The sequence below is a fragment of the Pyricularia grisea genome (assembly GCF_004355905.1).
Source record: "Pyricularia grisea strain NI907 chromosome Unknown Pyricularia_grisea_NI907_Scaffold_1, whole genome shotgun sequence".
Classification (NCBI taxonomy): Eukaryota; Fungi; Ascomycota; class Sordariomycetes; order Magnaporthales; family Pyriculariaceae; genus Pyricularia; species Pyricularia grisea.
In genome coordinates, this window is record NW_022156716.1 from 1,416,492 (window position 1) to 1,432,009 (window position 15,518).

Sequence of the window (15,518 nt, forward strand, 5' to 3'; positions counted from 1 at the left end):
TGAGCTTGTGATAGAAATACAAGGCTCAGTGGGCGAATGCTACAGAACTGCCGGACACACTTTGTCTCGGGGATGTTGTATGATCTGATTCTTGGACTACAGAAAACTATCTCGTCGCTAGATACCCCTGGCGGTGCTGAGCGACTACATGGCATCTTGTAACAGAGGGGTTATTGATGTGGCAATGGGTTTTCGCGGTCCCTTGAAGATGCAAATATTTCACTCTGGTATTGTAGAATAGCAATAGTCTAGAAGTTACTTTCATCCAGCGCTCGGTCCTGGGCTTCCGTCCCGATCGGCCATTACTTCGTCTCGGTCGCGCGATCTTCGACCTTCCCTCGCGTCGTCATCATCATCAGTTATCCTCCCCTCGTCATCGCTGCTCCGATCCCGACTCCCAGCCCGATCCCTCTTGTCTCGATTCTCCTCTGCATCCCTTTGCTTCTCCTCCTCTTCCTCCTCTTCCAAAAGATCCTCCAAATCACCCAGGGGGCTAACCCTAGGCTCCAACTCGTCCAGATCCTCCAGCACATCCCTCCTGGTGAGCTTGTACAAGCTCGTGGCGCAAACCCTGTCCTTTGTGAGGAGGTCATCTGCAAACTCATCCATGTACGTCAGACTCGTGCCCGCCCTGCCCTTCCTCCGCAGCTTCCTCCTATCCTCGAGGAACGGCTCCAGCGTCCGGAAGACATGGGCGCTGGTGCGGGTCAGGCGCACGTAGAAGATGGCCAGCGCCCTCAGGTACTTGAACTTTTCGCCGCCAAAGTTGAGATACTCAGCCAGGATGGAGTCGTCCGGGCCGAGCTGCAGCAGCTTGAACGCCAGGCAGAGAAACGGCGTGGGCTTTTGGGACTGGCCCACCACGCCGCCGATGTACGTGACGTGGTCGACGACGCGGTCGACTATGTCGGCCTCGTTGACGCCGAAGCATTGCTCCTTCCAAAAATAGGACTCGGTTATCCGGTCGACCACGGCTTTTTCCATTATCCGCGCCCGGTTGAGCCCGTTGGGCGCGAGCGTGGCTGATGAGCTGCCGCGCTCGTCGAGGAACTTGTGTTCCGAAGCTTGGTGTATTTTGCCCATGCTTTTTTTTTTCTTCTTTTCTTTCGTTTTTTTTTTTTTTTAATTTGTTTATTTTTTTTTATTTATTTCGGCAGTAAATTGTTGTTTGTTAAAGTGGACTTGGTGACCCCTTTGGATTTTGTCACAGGCTTCCTTGACCTATCGTCGTACCGAGGAAATTATATCCCCCAAAGCTCACTGCGGCTTCACAAGCTTCGATATTAATCCCTAGAACCAAACGAGCAGGGTATGTTTACAGAAGGGGGTCCAAGAAAGGTGGGGCTCCCATCAAGGCGGCAAAAAACCAGCTTTTATCGGCCCTTTGTCGATAGTTGCCTGGTCAGCAAGCCCCACACAAACTTTCCCGGGTTTTAAACAAACTACGTCAGACAGCCCTCTCTTTCCCCCGTGTACGGCAAGGGAGGATTGGATATTATGCACCGGCCCGCTCGTTACGGTTTTACAAACGGAGATCAAAGATTGCCGCGTTACTATACATCGCTTCTCACAAATTGACCGACGGAAACAAACCACTCACTGCCCGTAAATAAATAAAAATAAACGTCGGTAACAACAATTGGGTGAACCGAAACCAGAGATTTGAACATACTACGAAGAGGGAGGACAAACGAAAGCGCACAGCAGCCTGTCTGCCCTGGTACAAGGCGTCTATTCGGAAAGAGGACCAAACCTCAAAGAAAAAGAAAAGGAAAATAAAATAAAACAAAAACAACAACAAAAATGCTCATCACATCATCCCAGGCCTCGGTAGCACTGACGGCGATGATAGGTTAGTCTATTTTGTACCTCCTCGTCAATAATCATCCTTTTTTTAAAAATGTGACATACACTAAAAACAATCAATCCCTCCCAAAAAAAATAGTCGTCGCCTGCACCCTCGCCCTGTTCCTATCCGGCTACGCCATCCAGCAACGCACGCTCCGCGACCTCCGCGCCGCCATCAAGCCGCCTCCCCGCCCGTCGCCGCATGTCTACATCCAACAGAGCGCCGGGTGGCAGGCCGCCGCGGCCAAGGGGGAGTACGACAATGACGAATTTGAGGGTAGCAGTAGCGGTGGTGGTGATGGTGACAGCAGCATCGTCACGGATAATAACGATGAGCCCGTGGTGGAGGTCGAGGTAAAGGACAGCAGAAGCTCCATGCTTTCCATGTTTGGCGGCGCCAAGGGTGACAAGTTGGCGGCGACGGGAGCAGCCGCGCAGAAGCCGCTTAGCAGGGTCGAGAGGAGGAGGAAGATCAAGGAGGACATCAAGAAGCTGTCGCAGGGAGAGTCACCCGTGTATTACCAACGGAGGTTGTGGTGACCAGCATTTCGATTTTTTTGATTTTTTTTTTTTTGGTCGGTTGGGATAGTGGGTGACGGACGGTACGGACCAAAGTGTGCGGATAAACATTCATCTTATACGGGACCTCACAACCCTTTTTGTGCTGAGGGTTTCTCTGGACCGGTTCCAGAACGGGCGTAGAATGGCGTTCTTTTGGGGAAAATCTGCGGCCAATATTTCTGGCTTATTGAGTATACGACACGCAATGTATATAGTTTTGATACGATATGGAAGCATCTGGGCTTCACAGAGTAAACATGAATTGGATGATACGCACAAAACTGGGGTCTAAACCAAGTATATAAGATTTGTTGCAACTTATTGCAGGAAGAGAAATTAAATCATCTAGTCTAAGCAAATCTCTTCACCCTACTAAAGATAAAGGGCCGGTCATTCTTGAGCGGGAACTCGGCCAGGTCGTCAGTCAACCGGTTGTAGCTATAGTGGCCTTTCCAGGCCAGCTTGTTGTTCCTCGCCAACTTTCCTGCCGTCTTGAGCGCGAGGTCGAGACGGTACATGTACTTGCCGATGCCCTCCGTCTCGATGAACAAGTCCTCCTCGGTCTCGGGGGGAGTTTGTTCCTTTTCCTCTCCCTCGTCCTTGCTTGCGTCGTCGTAGAGCTCCGAGACGGCTGACCCGAGCCGCCACCGGCCCTTGAGGGCGTTTTGCATTACGACAGAAGGAAGGTGGCCTGAAGCACCTTGACGGTGTAGTTGGAGGGCCTCCTTGGTCAGGTGTTGCACCACTAATTGGCAATGTTAGCCATGTATCAGTATCTGGACCTGGTAGGTCATTCTGGTTCATTTGGACATTGATTCAAACATTTGCTTACCTTCGGCTGGCTCTGCGGTGGTCAGAAGCGAAATGCAAGTACCATCGCGGAAGAAGCGCAGGTACCTGAAGTAGGTACAGATGTGTACAGGACTGTTCCACGTCACTTGGTTCGCCGAGGCCTGACCGGCTCGGATGTAGTTGACGGTACTGATGTAGCATCCGTTGAACCTGATTCTCGGTCTCGAACGGAGCATGGTCTGCCAGGAGCCGCCATACTTGGAGGACAAGAGAGCCCGTGATATTGCAGGCTCCCCTTGTTCCTGCTCGAGAGGTGTAGTTTCTGACTGGCCGTCGAGCCTGATCATTTCAAGCTCGTCCAGGACAAACTTCTCCGGGTCCCAAGTCAGACTGGTCTGGAAACGGCGGTGCATGCCCAGGAAGCCGAACTCGGTCCCCAAACACACGCGACGCCAGATGCGCCCTTCAGTGGCTACCAGGAACGCCAGTCTCTTACAGACCTGGGACAATCGCACAAAGTCACCAACGTCGTCTACGGCGACATCCTGAATGATGTGCAACAGGACCTCGTCCGGGAGTGCCGCGATGGGGCAAGGGGGTGGTGGCATGCCCTCCATGGGAGGGCCAGCCGGTTCTATGGCCAGGCCGACAAAGCTGTTTATCAAGTCATTTATGCTCTGGGGTTTAGTAGCGACTGTGGTGGAGGTGGAGGAGGAGGTGGTGGTGGCAGGATGATCGGGGTGCTGTTGCTTCTCGCCAGCAGCCGAGCTTCCCGACCCGGCGGAGGAGGACTTCTTCTGAGGAGCCCAAGCGGCGGCAAAGTGCTTGGACTTGTACTGCTGCTCGACCTTGGGGTCCAGCCGGAAGGCGGTGCGATAGAGCTTAAGGCTCTCTCCGAGATTGCCGCGGGTTTCCTGCTCAACGGCATCTTCGTAGAGCTCTACGGCGGAGCGAGTCTTTTCAGGCTTGACTATTGCTGTGGGCAATGAAGTTGGTGCAGGTGCAGATGAGAGGGTGTCTTCTACAGCGGCATTTTTAGGCTTGCTGGAAGAAGATGACGACGAGGAAGCTTCTGCGGGGGTTGATTGAACCTGAACCTTTGATTTCAGCTGCGTTGGACTGGTTGTTGGTTTCCTCCTATCTGCTGCCGTCTTTTGTTGTTGTTGCTGCGATGATGATTTGTTCTGGCTAGTCTTGTTATTTTGACTCGGCGGAGCATCACTCCGAGGTTTGGCCTGGGATTGTTTTGCTCGTACTTCAGCCCGCCACTGTTCTCTGAATGACTCCAGGGCCGAGTTGATGTCTTCTGGAGGGTCTTCCATGGTAGGAGTCTACGGTTATGACCTTTTGTCAAATTTAATTGTATGTAGTAGAGGGTATGATTTTTTTTATATTTATTTTACGAGAGACAATGTAACATCTAGGAACGTGACTGATTATGATGATGATGATGATGATGATGATGATGATATTCAACGTTTTGATGTCTTGTTCATGATAGGGTAGGTAAAGCTGTAATCAATCTTTCCTTAGCTATGAGCCATAATGACAGTGGTTCGTCATACCGATGGATAATCAAAGAGGCGGCATTCCGGCTCAGTGTCTGTACTGTGTTTTGTTGGGTTATACTGTAATGCGCACTGTAGAGTGTCGGAAGATCAATGTACTTCGTAGCTTCCATTGCCACCAACCATCATCGTACAATGATACCTATTCTACTCACAAGCTAAATGGCCAACTAAAGCAGGCAGGTAGTCGTCTAATTGATTAAACTGCACCAAGTACATTTATTAGCTACAGACAGCATGTGCAGTAAATGCATTGTTCAGCTTGTGTTACTCTCTGACGTTATAATGCATTTTCATGTTTGAAAAACCCCCAAATTTGAAAATTGCATCCAAGACAAAACAAGACACAAGGAACTCATTTGTACACAGGCAGTACAGATACAGGGCAGCCCCCATGTGAAACTTGCCCGTACCACGCTAATCTCAATTAATAATAACCACGGAATGTTACAAGGACTGTGCAGCCACTGCAGCAGCGTAATAACTTAGTTTGTACCGTAGCACCGGTATCGGCAGTGGGGGGCGTCGTTTCTTGAATCGAAGTGAGATTGATTGAAGCTCAAAGCTTAAGTTTTGCCTGACCGGGCTTACATAAAAGAAGATACAGAAAAAGGCTTCGGCCTGCCCGCCCAGAAGCTTCCTTGTCTGCTTATTTCATTAGATTCATGTGGTCATGGACACTAATGACATTCTACAGGGTCTGTTACCACACTAGTAGGAAAAAAAATATTATCGTACTATTGTTATTATTGTTATTTTAATTTTTTCTTTTTGACATTTTTCTGTTCCCCCAATTCTGCCTCCGATCTTGACACACTTACCCTTTTACTACGTTATTGAATCGCCAATCGCCAATCGCCAATCCCCCACTCCAAGTGCATTGGGCGGTTCCGATTTCTTGAACCTTTTTTTTTTTCCCCCCTGTTGCCCACCTTTTTTTGCTCCTCTTTTAGTTTCTCTGTCCCTTTTGAAATGTCGCCTTCATAGCCCGGGTCTTTCTAATTCCAAAACAGGGGTCTTTGTTTTTTTTTGTGTCCCTCATATAATTAGATCGTTGTTCCTCCTAACGGCGATCACTATTGCGCCGGGCGAAAGGTTGTTTGCGGATTGCGTTGGTGGTACAATCAAGATAGCCCGCGCGCAGTTACTCACTTACCAATCCGGCTATCTATCTATCTCTTTTTCGCCAATTATCGCCGCTTGCTCCCTCCTCATCTCCGACAACAGCCTGCCAACCTTGGGAGTCCCGGAACCAGAAATCGACCGCAAAAAATGGCGTGGTCTAAAGCAACTCGCATCGGCGTGATGCTGGCCATCGATCTGGCTTTTTTCTTCCTCGAACTTGGTGTCGGAATCTACGTCGGCTCTCTCGCCCTCATGGCCGACGCCTTTCACATGCTCAACGACGTCATTTCCCTCGTTATCGGCCTCTGGGCTGTCCGTGTTGCGCAAAACAAATCCACCGACAAGTTCTCATACGGCTGGCTGCGCGCCGAGATCCTTGGTGCATTCTTCAACGCCGTCTTCCTCATCGCCCTATGCGTCTCCATCCTCCTCGAGGCTCTCGGCCGCTTCGTCGACCCTCCCACCATTCAAAACCCTCAGCTGATCCTCGTTGTCGGTTCGCTGGGTCTCGCCTCCAACCTCGCAGGCTTCTTCGTCCTCGGCGGCCACAGCCACGGTCATGGCCATGACGACCACGACCACGATCATGCCCACGACGATTCGCACTCGCACTCGCACTCACACGATCACGATCACGCTCACGATGCCACCCGAGAGGCAGAAGAGGGTCGTCACATCAGCTTCGACGATAGTCGTGAGGACGTCGCCGGAGTTCCCGCACGCTTCAAGTCACACAGGCGCCGGCCCAGCAGCAACCGCCACAGTCGCCTTACTAGCATTGACGACATGTCGTTCCACCCTGCTAGCTTCCGCCAGGAGATAATAGCTGCCAGCCGACCTGTTGAGGTCTCGGACGACGAGTCTGCGACGGACAACGAGAACGACGACGCCAATGACAACACGCCTCTCATTAACGACCGCACCGGCGCTGGTCACGAAGGCCATTACGGTAGCACTGGGCACTCTGATAGCCACGGGCGCTCGCGCAGGGACTCGGTCCTCCACGATCATCACAACCACAATAAACCTAGGGAAGCGCAAAAGAGCGGCGGTCATAGCCATAACCACGCAGACATGGGCATGCAGGCCATGATTCTGCATGTCATCGGCGACGCTCTGGGTAACGTCGGCGTAATAGTGACCGCCCTCATCATCTGGAAGACGGAGTGGTCTGGCCGCTTCTACGCCGATCCTGCCGTCTCGCTTTTCATCACCTGCATCATCCTACGCTCTTGCATCCCGCTAACCCTCGCGACGGCCAAGATCCTGCTCCAGGCGACGCCCGATCACATCAGCATTCGCGACATCAAGGCCGACATTCAGGACCTCCCAGGCGTGGTCTCGTGCCACCACGTGCACATCTGGCAGCTCTCCGACACCAAGCTCGTTGCGTCCATGCACATCCAGGTCTCCTTCCCTATCAGCGAAGAAGGCGGGGAGAAGTACATGAAGCTGGCCATGCGTGCTCGGAGCTGCCTCCACGCCTATGGCATCCACAGCGCTACCATCCAGCCCGAGTTCTACCTGGACGACGCCCATCTCTCGCGTTCCGACATCGCCGCGTCTGATGCAGCTACTGCCTGCGGGACTGGCGGACCTGGGTCCGTGTGTCTGCTGGAATGCGTCGACGACTGCGTGGGCCAGGGCTGCTGCTCCGATGCCGGTGCCAAGTCACCGCCGGGCAGTAGCCACTCCGGGTCCGGTGGTGGTCATAATCACGACCATAGCCACACTCATGATCACCGCCACTAGTAAACTAGACTAGATTTCTATATTTTTTTCCTTGATTCATTTTCTTTTCTTTTTGTCATTTTTTTCACGCATGAGTCCTTTCTGAACAATGGCTTTGACTGGGACCGTCCATGGTTCCGTGTGTGGTTCTCTGCATTTTCTGGGAGTTTTATGGCAGGTCTAATACCTCTTTTTCTCTGTCCCACAACCACTCTTTTTTTTTTTCTTTTGTTCTCCCTCTGCTCTCGAAAAACTACAGCATCATTTTCTTTTCTCTCTCTTTTTACCGGTATTTATTATACGTCTGGTCTTTTATAAAGAAGGCTCTTGATTTGGCGGGACGTTATTAATACGGTGTAAGATATGCATATAGAAAAAGACTTTTGGCGTGCTTTTTTACAACATGGATTCTTTGATATCCGGTGACCTTTTTTTGTCTTTGTCTTCTTTTAAGTACGATAATGGGTCTGCGATATATCTTGAAAACAATTTACTACCAAAGTATAAAGGGGGTTTCACGTCCGATGAATGCATCTGTGCTGGCGTGTTACTATTGGCTGTAGGCTTCGCAAAAGATGCAGCAATATTGACCGGTTGTACGGCATGTTATCCCAGGAGCTCGGGGACGTGGCACACTATACCTGGGAACTGTTTCTTGTTGTTTTATATTCGTATAAGGGAGACGGATATTTCCTGTCCCACGACATTTCTCTGGTCTTTAGGTGAGCAACATCCCGCCGTCTGGGCTCGTTTTCAAATTCTATAACATATATATGTAGCATGCTCTAGGAAATCCTCATTTCTAAAATACCATTTCTCTTACAATGAATAGTCACTGCATATAGCAGACCGCGTAAGAGGATACCTGCCTCTATCGCTGCAACAAAACTTAGCATCAGTGGCACTATGGGTAGTGACCGTCACCGAGTCCATTTCTCAACAAAAAGAACAGCCCCTCAATCGGGTTGCAGCGGCCAAATCTGATCCTTGCTTCCCTCGTCAACCGACTGCTTCAGAACAAGCATCAACAGTTTGTGCGTAGGTAGGCTTTGTGCCTAGCAGACGAGGAAACAACACACTTCAAGCAGATAACGAGATGGGGAGAAACACTCCATTGAAAACCACAAATCATTACTGCTAGTAGGGTATTCTGGTATAAGAAGTCAAGGCAGAGACCAAAAAAAGAAAAAGAGAAAAAAAAAAAAAAAAAAAAAAAAAAAAAAAAAAAAAAAAAAAAAAAAAAAAAGACAGAAAGAAATAAAGCTGCAAGACCTCCTAGATAGAGGCCAACATCTTTTTGAAAACGCACTGCAACCACCCCCATCTCGTGCCGTCCATTACCAAAATGACAAAAAAACACCCAGTGTCGTTTGTCCAGCATAAAAGAATTGAAATATGACAATAAAATGCCGTCGTACCAGTTTCGCAGAATACCAAAATAGAAAAAGAAATCTCGCAGCAACAAAAGAAAACATCAAAAAAATGAAGTTGGTTGGTTCTTATGCAAGATCAGTTGTAACAACCGGAAGATCATAGATGGAGAATCGTATAGCTTAGGAGGAGTTTTCTTCCCTTCTCATCGGCCCTCTTCAACGGACCGGAGTGAGTCTCATTAACGACGGATAGGAGGAGGCGTACGGCTGCCTGGTGGCGCCGTGCCCTCCATGTTGCCAGTCAACTCAGCCACTCTGGCCTTGATTCGAGCAACCCTAGATTCGATAGCTGTGAGAGCAAAAGTTGGTTAGCATTCCATCTTTTCACCAAGAGTAACAGATGAGAAAATGATCAAAGACTTACTCTCCTCTCCACTCGTATCTCCATCACCATCCGTGGTCTTACTGTATCCACCCTGGCTCTGCTCCTCGCTTTGCCTCTGCTGTGCCGCACGATCCGCCGCGTTCTTGCGGATCTGTGCCCACCTGTCCTGTGCAGGCGTCAGGCTTGGCGACTGGACCTCAGGGGCGGGTGAGTGAGCGGGAGCAGGGGCCGGTAGTGTCTGGGCGGCGGCGTTCTCTCGCTGCCTGGCGATAGGTGGCGGAATGGCATCAAAAGACTCATCGTCCGAGTCGTTAGGAATGAACGCTGGCTGGTCCGCCAGCGGGCCCTGATCAAAGCGACTAAACTCCTCGCGCGCCTCGTTGGCATCCATCGTCTCGACCGGCGATACTGTCTCTATGGATGGCTCATACTCCGGCACGGGAGGTGGGCCGTCGGCTGCAGGCCTTGTGGGGGTGACGGGCGTGTGGGCTCGGGGCGTTAGATCATCGGTTCGTTCGCTGGGCGCTGCGAGCGAGCTCGCTCCAGTCATATGGGGCTCAGGCGACAGTGCGGCGCGGGATGGGGAGTGAAGCGCCTCAGCGGCTGCTGCTCCTCCTGCCACTCCTGCCGCTGCTGCCGGTGGGAAGCCGTTACCCGCGAACTCTGAGCCCTGTTGCTGTTTGGGCTCCTTGTCCTTCTTACGACCAAACAATTTCCTGAATCCGCCTGATCCTTTATCCTTCTCCTTGTGCAGCTTTTTCTGCTGCTTTTTATTATCAGGGCTAAACTCAGGCTCTGGGGAAACCAGGTCGGTTCGTTGCAGTTCCATACTATGCTGCTCTTGGGGAGGTGGAGGCAAGGCTGCCGGCTCCGGCGTTGGCGCCTGCGAAAGTGGCTTTCTCGTAACAGGAGATTGCGGCGCCACTGCTGGCGAAGCAGGGGGAAACAGAGAGGGTGACTTCTGAGGAGGTGGCGGCGCTTCATCATCCTCCTCGATGGGTGTATATAACCCGTTGCCATTGGACTGCATTGTTGATTGACCAAGACCCCGGCCTGTGCTGGAACTGGACAGATAGGCTTCGCGGATGGCCTCCTTGTCATACCGGTTGGCCCACTGCATCGCCGGGGATGCCTCAGTCTTTAGACCAGATTGGATCGTCATGATGCTCTTTGTCTTTTCGGCAATCAGCTCAGCGTCGGTCCTCCCACGCCTCGTCGGCGAGTTTTGCGCAGCTGCTCGCTTCTCCATCATCTCTTTTTCATGGAGTCGCTGCGCTGCAGCTTGAATCCTGGCCTGCTGGTCTGGTCCGATGCTAGCCTTGCTGGTGCCCATGTCGCCGCCGCCTTGCCCGTCTCCCCTGCCGAGCATGTTTTTACCCACCGATTTGCTGCGAGACATTCCTGTCTTGTTGCGGCGGGTCCAACTAAAGAAACTCTTTTTCTCCGCAATATAAGCACCCTCGTCGGGCTCCGGCGCGGCGCCCTTGACCATCTCCTCGAATATCAGCCACCGCCCACTGCGGATCTGGGTCTCAATGACAGCACATCGTCCAAACGAAGACTTCCTCTCGGCCGTCTCCTCAGGTGCGAGACTGGTCATCCACACCCACCAGAACGAGTCGTCGAGCTCCAAACGGGATATGCTTGCCAGCTCTCCTGGCTCGAGGTTTTGCTCAGACTCCAGCCTCGGTCGGTGAGACTGTGCACTTCGCTGACGGATTGTCGTGTCGATGGGCGGGAGTACCTTGTCGGGCGGGAGTAGGAGGTTTGAGGGGCTGTTGGGCCCATCCTGCGCAAATCCAGAGGACAAGAAATCGGCCCATGATGGTGTGGTTGGCCGTGCAAGATTAACTCCCGAGGCTGGCGTAGTCCTAAGCCCAGTAATCTGTCGCCTCCCTGGCCTTTGCTCCGAATCGTCATCATCATCCATTAGCGTCGCACCGAATCCGATATCCTCAAATCGTGACCAAGAGGCATCGCGCAGACCGGTCGAGTGCTTGGCACTGGACAGTGCCTGGGTCTGGTTCGCCGCAGCAATCGCCTTAAGAACTCTGCGGCACTCCTCCGTCAAAGCCTGAACGGGATCCTCATAGTCGGAAAATTCAAATAACGGCCGGTCGTTGTCTCGATACTGGAAATGGTTGCCTCGCCTGAGGAGCGCAAAAGGGGTCGGCGATACCGTCTCGACGATCATTACCACCTTGTATGTTGTTGACATCATGAGCGATGGCCTTTCCGGGGGATACTCGGTCTCCTGAAGCAGTTTCTGAAGCGACATAGGAAGCATGGAGATTCCGGCCTGTGTTTGCTGGGGGGCGACCGATCGTAGGTAGGCGAAGAACAGATGGCTGGTCGCATCAGCTGCCTTGAGCCAAAGTTTGTAGCCACCTTCGAAGCCGTTTCCAGTATCCTTGTGCTCGAAAGCCCACCATGAAGCCATGCGAGAGAGTTTGCGACCGCCAAAGCCGTTCATCTTGCCATGCGCGGCTACGGCAGCAAGCAGATCGAAGAAGTCGAATATTATGGATGTCCGTGCCTCATTCTCTACACTGAGGGGTATAAAAGTCCGGAAGGAATCGCGTGCCATATCCGAGTCTGGTGAAAGGGTAGGTCAAGTTAGAACTGCCGGAGTTCAAGTTGTAAGGCGCAAGAAAAAAAGGGGGGACTTTTGATACGGACCATGTTCGCCCACCTTGAACAGCTCATAGGCATCCCAGCCCACTACGCCACCTTGCAACCTAGCCCAGCACCACTTTATGACACCAGATATGACCTATGAAAACGGACTTAGCAAGAGTATTGGCAGGATGAGTACAGCGGAATGTGCCAAACCTACCATTGGTTCTTGCATTCGAAGCTCCTGGCCCAGCATATCACCGCGCAGATTCGATGAGTGGTCGAAAAAATGCCGTATAAAAGTCCGGACTGCACTAGGGTTGGAGGTCGGGCGGAACGGGAGGAGCAAAAATGGTATGTCAAGGCCTGGATACGGTTAAAACGAAGCTCGCAGTCAGTTTCCGTGCCGACCACACTGGGTACCCAGGCAGACAATATTTGAGATTCCCTCACCTCTAGCCTTCAGTTCCGATGTGCAGCGGTGCACCAGCTCCTGCACCTCCTCAGGCTCGACCGTCGTCCGCGCGAAGCCATCCTCCCATTGAGGCTTCTGCGGCAGCTGATTTGTGAGATGATCAAGGTTGCCATTCTTTTTGGACTTGGATATCTTTGTGGGGCCGTCCTTCCCCTTGAGGCGGGAGAATATGCTAGGCATTGGGAAACGCCTCAGTGACAGGAATGCAGAGCCGAGACTAGTCAATGTCTTGCAAGCATTCGAGCTGGAAGCTCAGGCAGTTCGATTTAGGCCGCCGGGTAGGGGCGCCCGTGCCGTCTGCCGCGCAAGACAAAGAATAGAGCGACGATCCTCTGGCGTTGCTCGTTGGGCGAACCGCGAATTCGATCAAGGCAACCTTGGCGGGCCAGGTTTTTGGGTTCGTGCGGGAGAGCAGCTTGTCGAGCAAACAACCGCAAGTCTTTTGGGGGAAAAAAGACAATAGCAGCGATTGGCAACTTTGGAACAGCAGGTAAAAGCGAATGAACCTGCCAGCCAAGAGGAAATCCAGGGTCTCGTCTTGAACGTTGCGGGTGTATGCGTGGTATCAGATGGTATGTACTACGTAGTGTGGCGAGGAAGGTTTTTGGTGCAACCCAGTAATGACGGGAGTGAGCGCGTTGATTAGTTGGAATCAAAAAAATAAAAAATAGAAAACCGCGTGGTAGATTTCCAATGGATGTCCACAAACACTCCACGCAAAAGGCTATGAATGGCTGGTTGCAAGGTAAGAATAAGGACAATGAGGTAACCGAGCAAATACACACACAAAAAACAGGACAAGAAAAAAATAATAATAAAGATCGATCTGATACAAGCAAACACGAGAAGGAAAGAGATTGTCCAGCGCGGTACTGGTTTTAGCGATCAATGCAGAAATGCAATGCTGCCCAGCCCCCAGCCAGGCCTGGCTCAATCTGCAAAGAGGGTTTTCTTTCCTAGCGCTGAAGAGGGCGATCGAACAGGTTCGGCTCTAGCCCAACCTGGGAAACCTGTATGCGAAAGGGCCTGGAGCTTGCGCGGGCGTGTCAATCAATGTCTTCAGGGGCTAAAGTGGGACGGGGATGTGAGACAGGCGACGGGCAAGGCGGGCGCCCCCGACAAGGGAAGGGGGGTCCCCTGTTGTTCAAATTGGGCAGGGGGTAGAAGTGGTTCTGCTAGAATAGTACAGGTTGTACGGTACCTTGCTGTAGGTGGTAGTTAGCTGCAAACAGCTCGATCAGCAAAAAAAAAAAAAAAAAAAAAAAAAAAACACACACACACACACACACACACACAACCAATGATGTACACCTTATTTTTTATTGTTTGTATAAATGCCAAAAGATACTTTAAACTGCGTTGATCCGACATTTGCCATCCAACAACTTGCGGTTGAACGCCGGACAAAAGGGTACGTGCAGAATTGACCGTCTGTTCTTTACGTGCCTACTGCACGCCGTCCTCGACTAAGAACCCTTTGGATGAGGTTGGCAGTTCGTAAAACCCAAAGAAATAGAAAACGGGCGGAAAGGAATCATCAGTTTGATTGCCAACAGTCACACCAAGTTTTGTACCTGCATAGTAAGATGAACGGGTCGGTTTTTAGAATAACAATCCGTCAGCACCTTAGGCCGGGTTCCAGTGCGTCAGAGGCTCGTCAAAAGCGCAGTAGAATGCAGATAGCCCGCAAAGGTGGGGGTGCTAGCGGTTCCGGTTGGTAGTGTGGTGGGCTGTGATGGGGGGTCCGTGCTGGGGAAAGAAAAAAAAAAAGAAAAGAACATGCGTCGTCCGTTTTTTTTTTCTGGTCTCGGTTATCACGTAATTATTTTTGGAGGGGGGAAGGGGGTTTTGCTTGCCGCGTTTATTTGTTCGTTGGTTCGGCCACAAGGATCCGATGTTATCGACTGCATGCATACAGTAACACTGACAATTCCCCACTGAGGAGTAGTCGCTACGCAATCGACCAATTGATAACCTAAAGTGGACGTGCTCAGGAACAGTCGAATTTTCTTTATATTACGGAGTGAAGATGCCGTTTTTAGTTGGTTGGTTGGTAGTGGTACACTGCGTATTAAGGGCTGCAGCTAGATGAAATTACCTACGTCGTGCTGATGGTGGTTTGACAAGAAGGGTTGGCTACCAGAGCCTGTCTGGCTAAATCATCGCACCAGGGCATAGAAGTTCTCCACTCCCGCAGACCGAATCCTTCCTAAAGTAGTATCAGATGAAGAAGAATCTGCATGCACTATGTATTGCGTCCAAATGGTGTATTATAGGTAAAGGTAAGGTACCTAGTTACGGGTACCTAAGCTATACGGAACCGGTATACATAATGCCTACCTACTTAACATAGTATCGGATTAACATGGCATTTTGTTTTGAATGATAATGCTTTCCCGTGCATTTTTCTTTGTCTCTGTCTTTTTCATGCACACCGTATTCGGAGTAATAAAGAAACAGCAACGTTCCAAAAATAAACTCTTCCCAGTCAGCCACGCGCTACCAAAGTCTCTTGACTTGCCGTCATCTACAATTAGAGCTGGTCCATCCCACCCTGCCAACATCTGACTTAGGTATACCCGGTAATTTGGTAATTAATGATCCGGGTGCTGCCCGAAAAGAACAGATAAACACGGACGCACACCCAATCTTTCAGCCTTCAGGTCGTTTTATCGCCTGCAGATCAGCTAGGCTCTCTTTTTTGGTATGGGGTCCCCAATCTTAGCCCGATCACCGGGGGGGAGGGTGGTTGGGTTTACTATGTTATGTTCATGGCTTCTATGTGCTGAAACCTCAACGCATGAAGAAGACTTGCGCAACGATTTTTGAACCGGGGATACTAGTCGGGACAAACTCGACCGCTGACCTGGCAGAAGTGCTAAACGGCATGGAAGTCTTGGAGAGGTGGAAAGAAAGAATGTGAAGTCGAAAGAAAAGAAAAGAAAAAGCTACCGTGGCTACCGTAGTACACTCATACCATGTAACACCTATTTCGTATATTCCCGATGCATTGCTGCTGAAAAAAAAAAAAAAAAAAAAAAAAA

General features: G+C 51.0%; 5 protein-coding genes across 5 annotated transcripts; 2 read left to right on the forward strand and 3 right to left on the reverse strand.

Moving 5' to 3' along the window:
- Positions 1-261: 261 nt before the first annotated feature.
- PgNI_00362 (uncharacterized protein) lies at positions 262-1,083 on the reverse strand (the record flags this gene model as incomplete). Its single annotated transcript, XM_031120443.1, has 1 exon — positions 262-1,083. One exon carries the CDS (start codon positions 1,081-1,083, stop codon positions 262-264), a length of 822 nt encoding a protein of 273 aa, XP_030985987.1.
- A 502-nt stretch (positions 1,084-1,585) lies between these two features.
- On the forward strand, positions 1,586-2,388 carry PgNI_00363 (uncharacterized protein; the record flags this gene model as incomplete). Its single annotated transcript, XM_031120444.1, has 2 exons — positions 1,586-1,852; positions 1,946-2,388. The coding sequence occupies exons 1-2, from the start codon at positions 1,804-1,806 to the stop codon at positions 2,386-2,388; spliced, it is 492 nt and encodes a 163-aa protein (XP_030985988.1). The 5' UTR covers positions 1,586-1,803.
- Positions 2,389-2,658: 270 nt separating this feature from the next.
- Positions 2,659-4,671, reverse strand: PgNI_00364 (uncharacterized protein). Its single transcript, XM_031120445.1, has 2 exons — positions 3,242-4,671; positions 2,659-3,154 (listed from the first exon to the last, which is right to left on the reverse strand). The coding sequence occupies exons 1-2, from the start codon at positions 4,521-4,523 to the stop codon at positions 2,760-2,762; spliced, it is 1,677 nt and encodes a 558-aa protein (XP_030985985.1). The 5' UTR covers positions 4,524-4,671; the 3' UTR covers positions 2,659-2,759.
- Positions 4,672-6,041: 1,370 nt separating this feature from the next.
- On the forward strand, positions 6,042-7,646 carry PgNI_00365 (uncharacterized protein; the record flags this gene model as incomplete). The annotated part of the gene is made up of 1 exon (XM_031120446.1): positions 6,042-7,646. One exon carries the CDS (start codon positions 6,042-6,044, stop codon positions 7,644-7,646), a length of 1,605 nt encoding a protein of 534 aa, XP_030985986.1.
- Positions 7,647-8,873: 1,227 nt separating this feature from the next.
- On the reverse strand, positions 8,874-12,654 carry PgNI_00366 (uncharacterized protein; the record flags this gene model as incomplete). Its single annotated transcript, XM_031120447.1, has 5 exons — positions 8,874-9,347; positions 9,423-11,978; positions 12,063-12,156; positions 12,220-12,365; positions 12,453-12,654. The coding sequence occupies 5 exons, from the start codon at positions 12,652-12,654 to the stop codon at positions 9,238-9,240; spliced, it is 3,108 nt and encodes a 1,035-aa protein (XP_030985983.1). The 3' UTR covers positions 8,874-9,237.
- Between the last annotated feature and the right edge of the window lie 2,864 nt (positions 12,655-15,518).

Excerpts from the sequence above, each read along its gene's own strand:
- PgNI_00364 (XM_031120445.1), bottom strand. The coding sequence starts at position 4,523 with ATGGAAGACCCTCCAGAAGACATCAACTCGGCCCTGGAGTCATTCAGA. Across the intron at positions 3,155-3,241 it reads CACCGCAGAGCCAGCCGAAG|TGGTGCAACACCTGACCAAG; the intron begins GTAAGCAAATGT and ends ATTGCCAATTAG.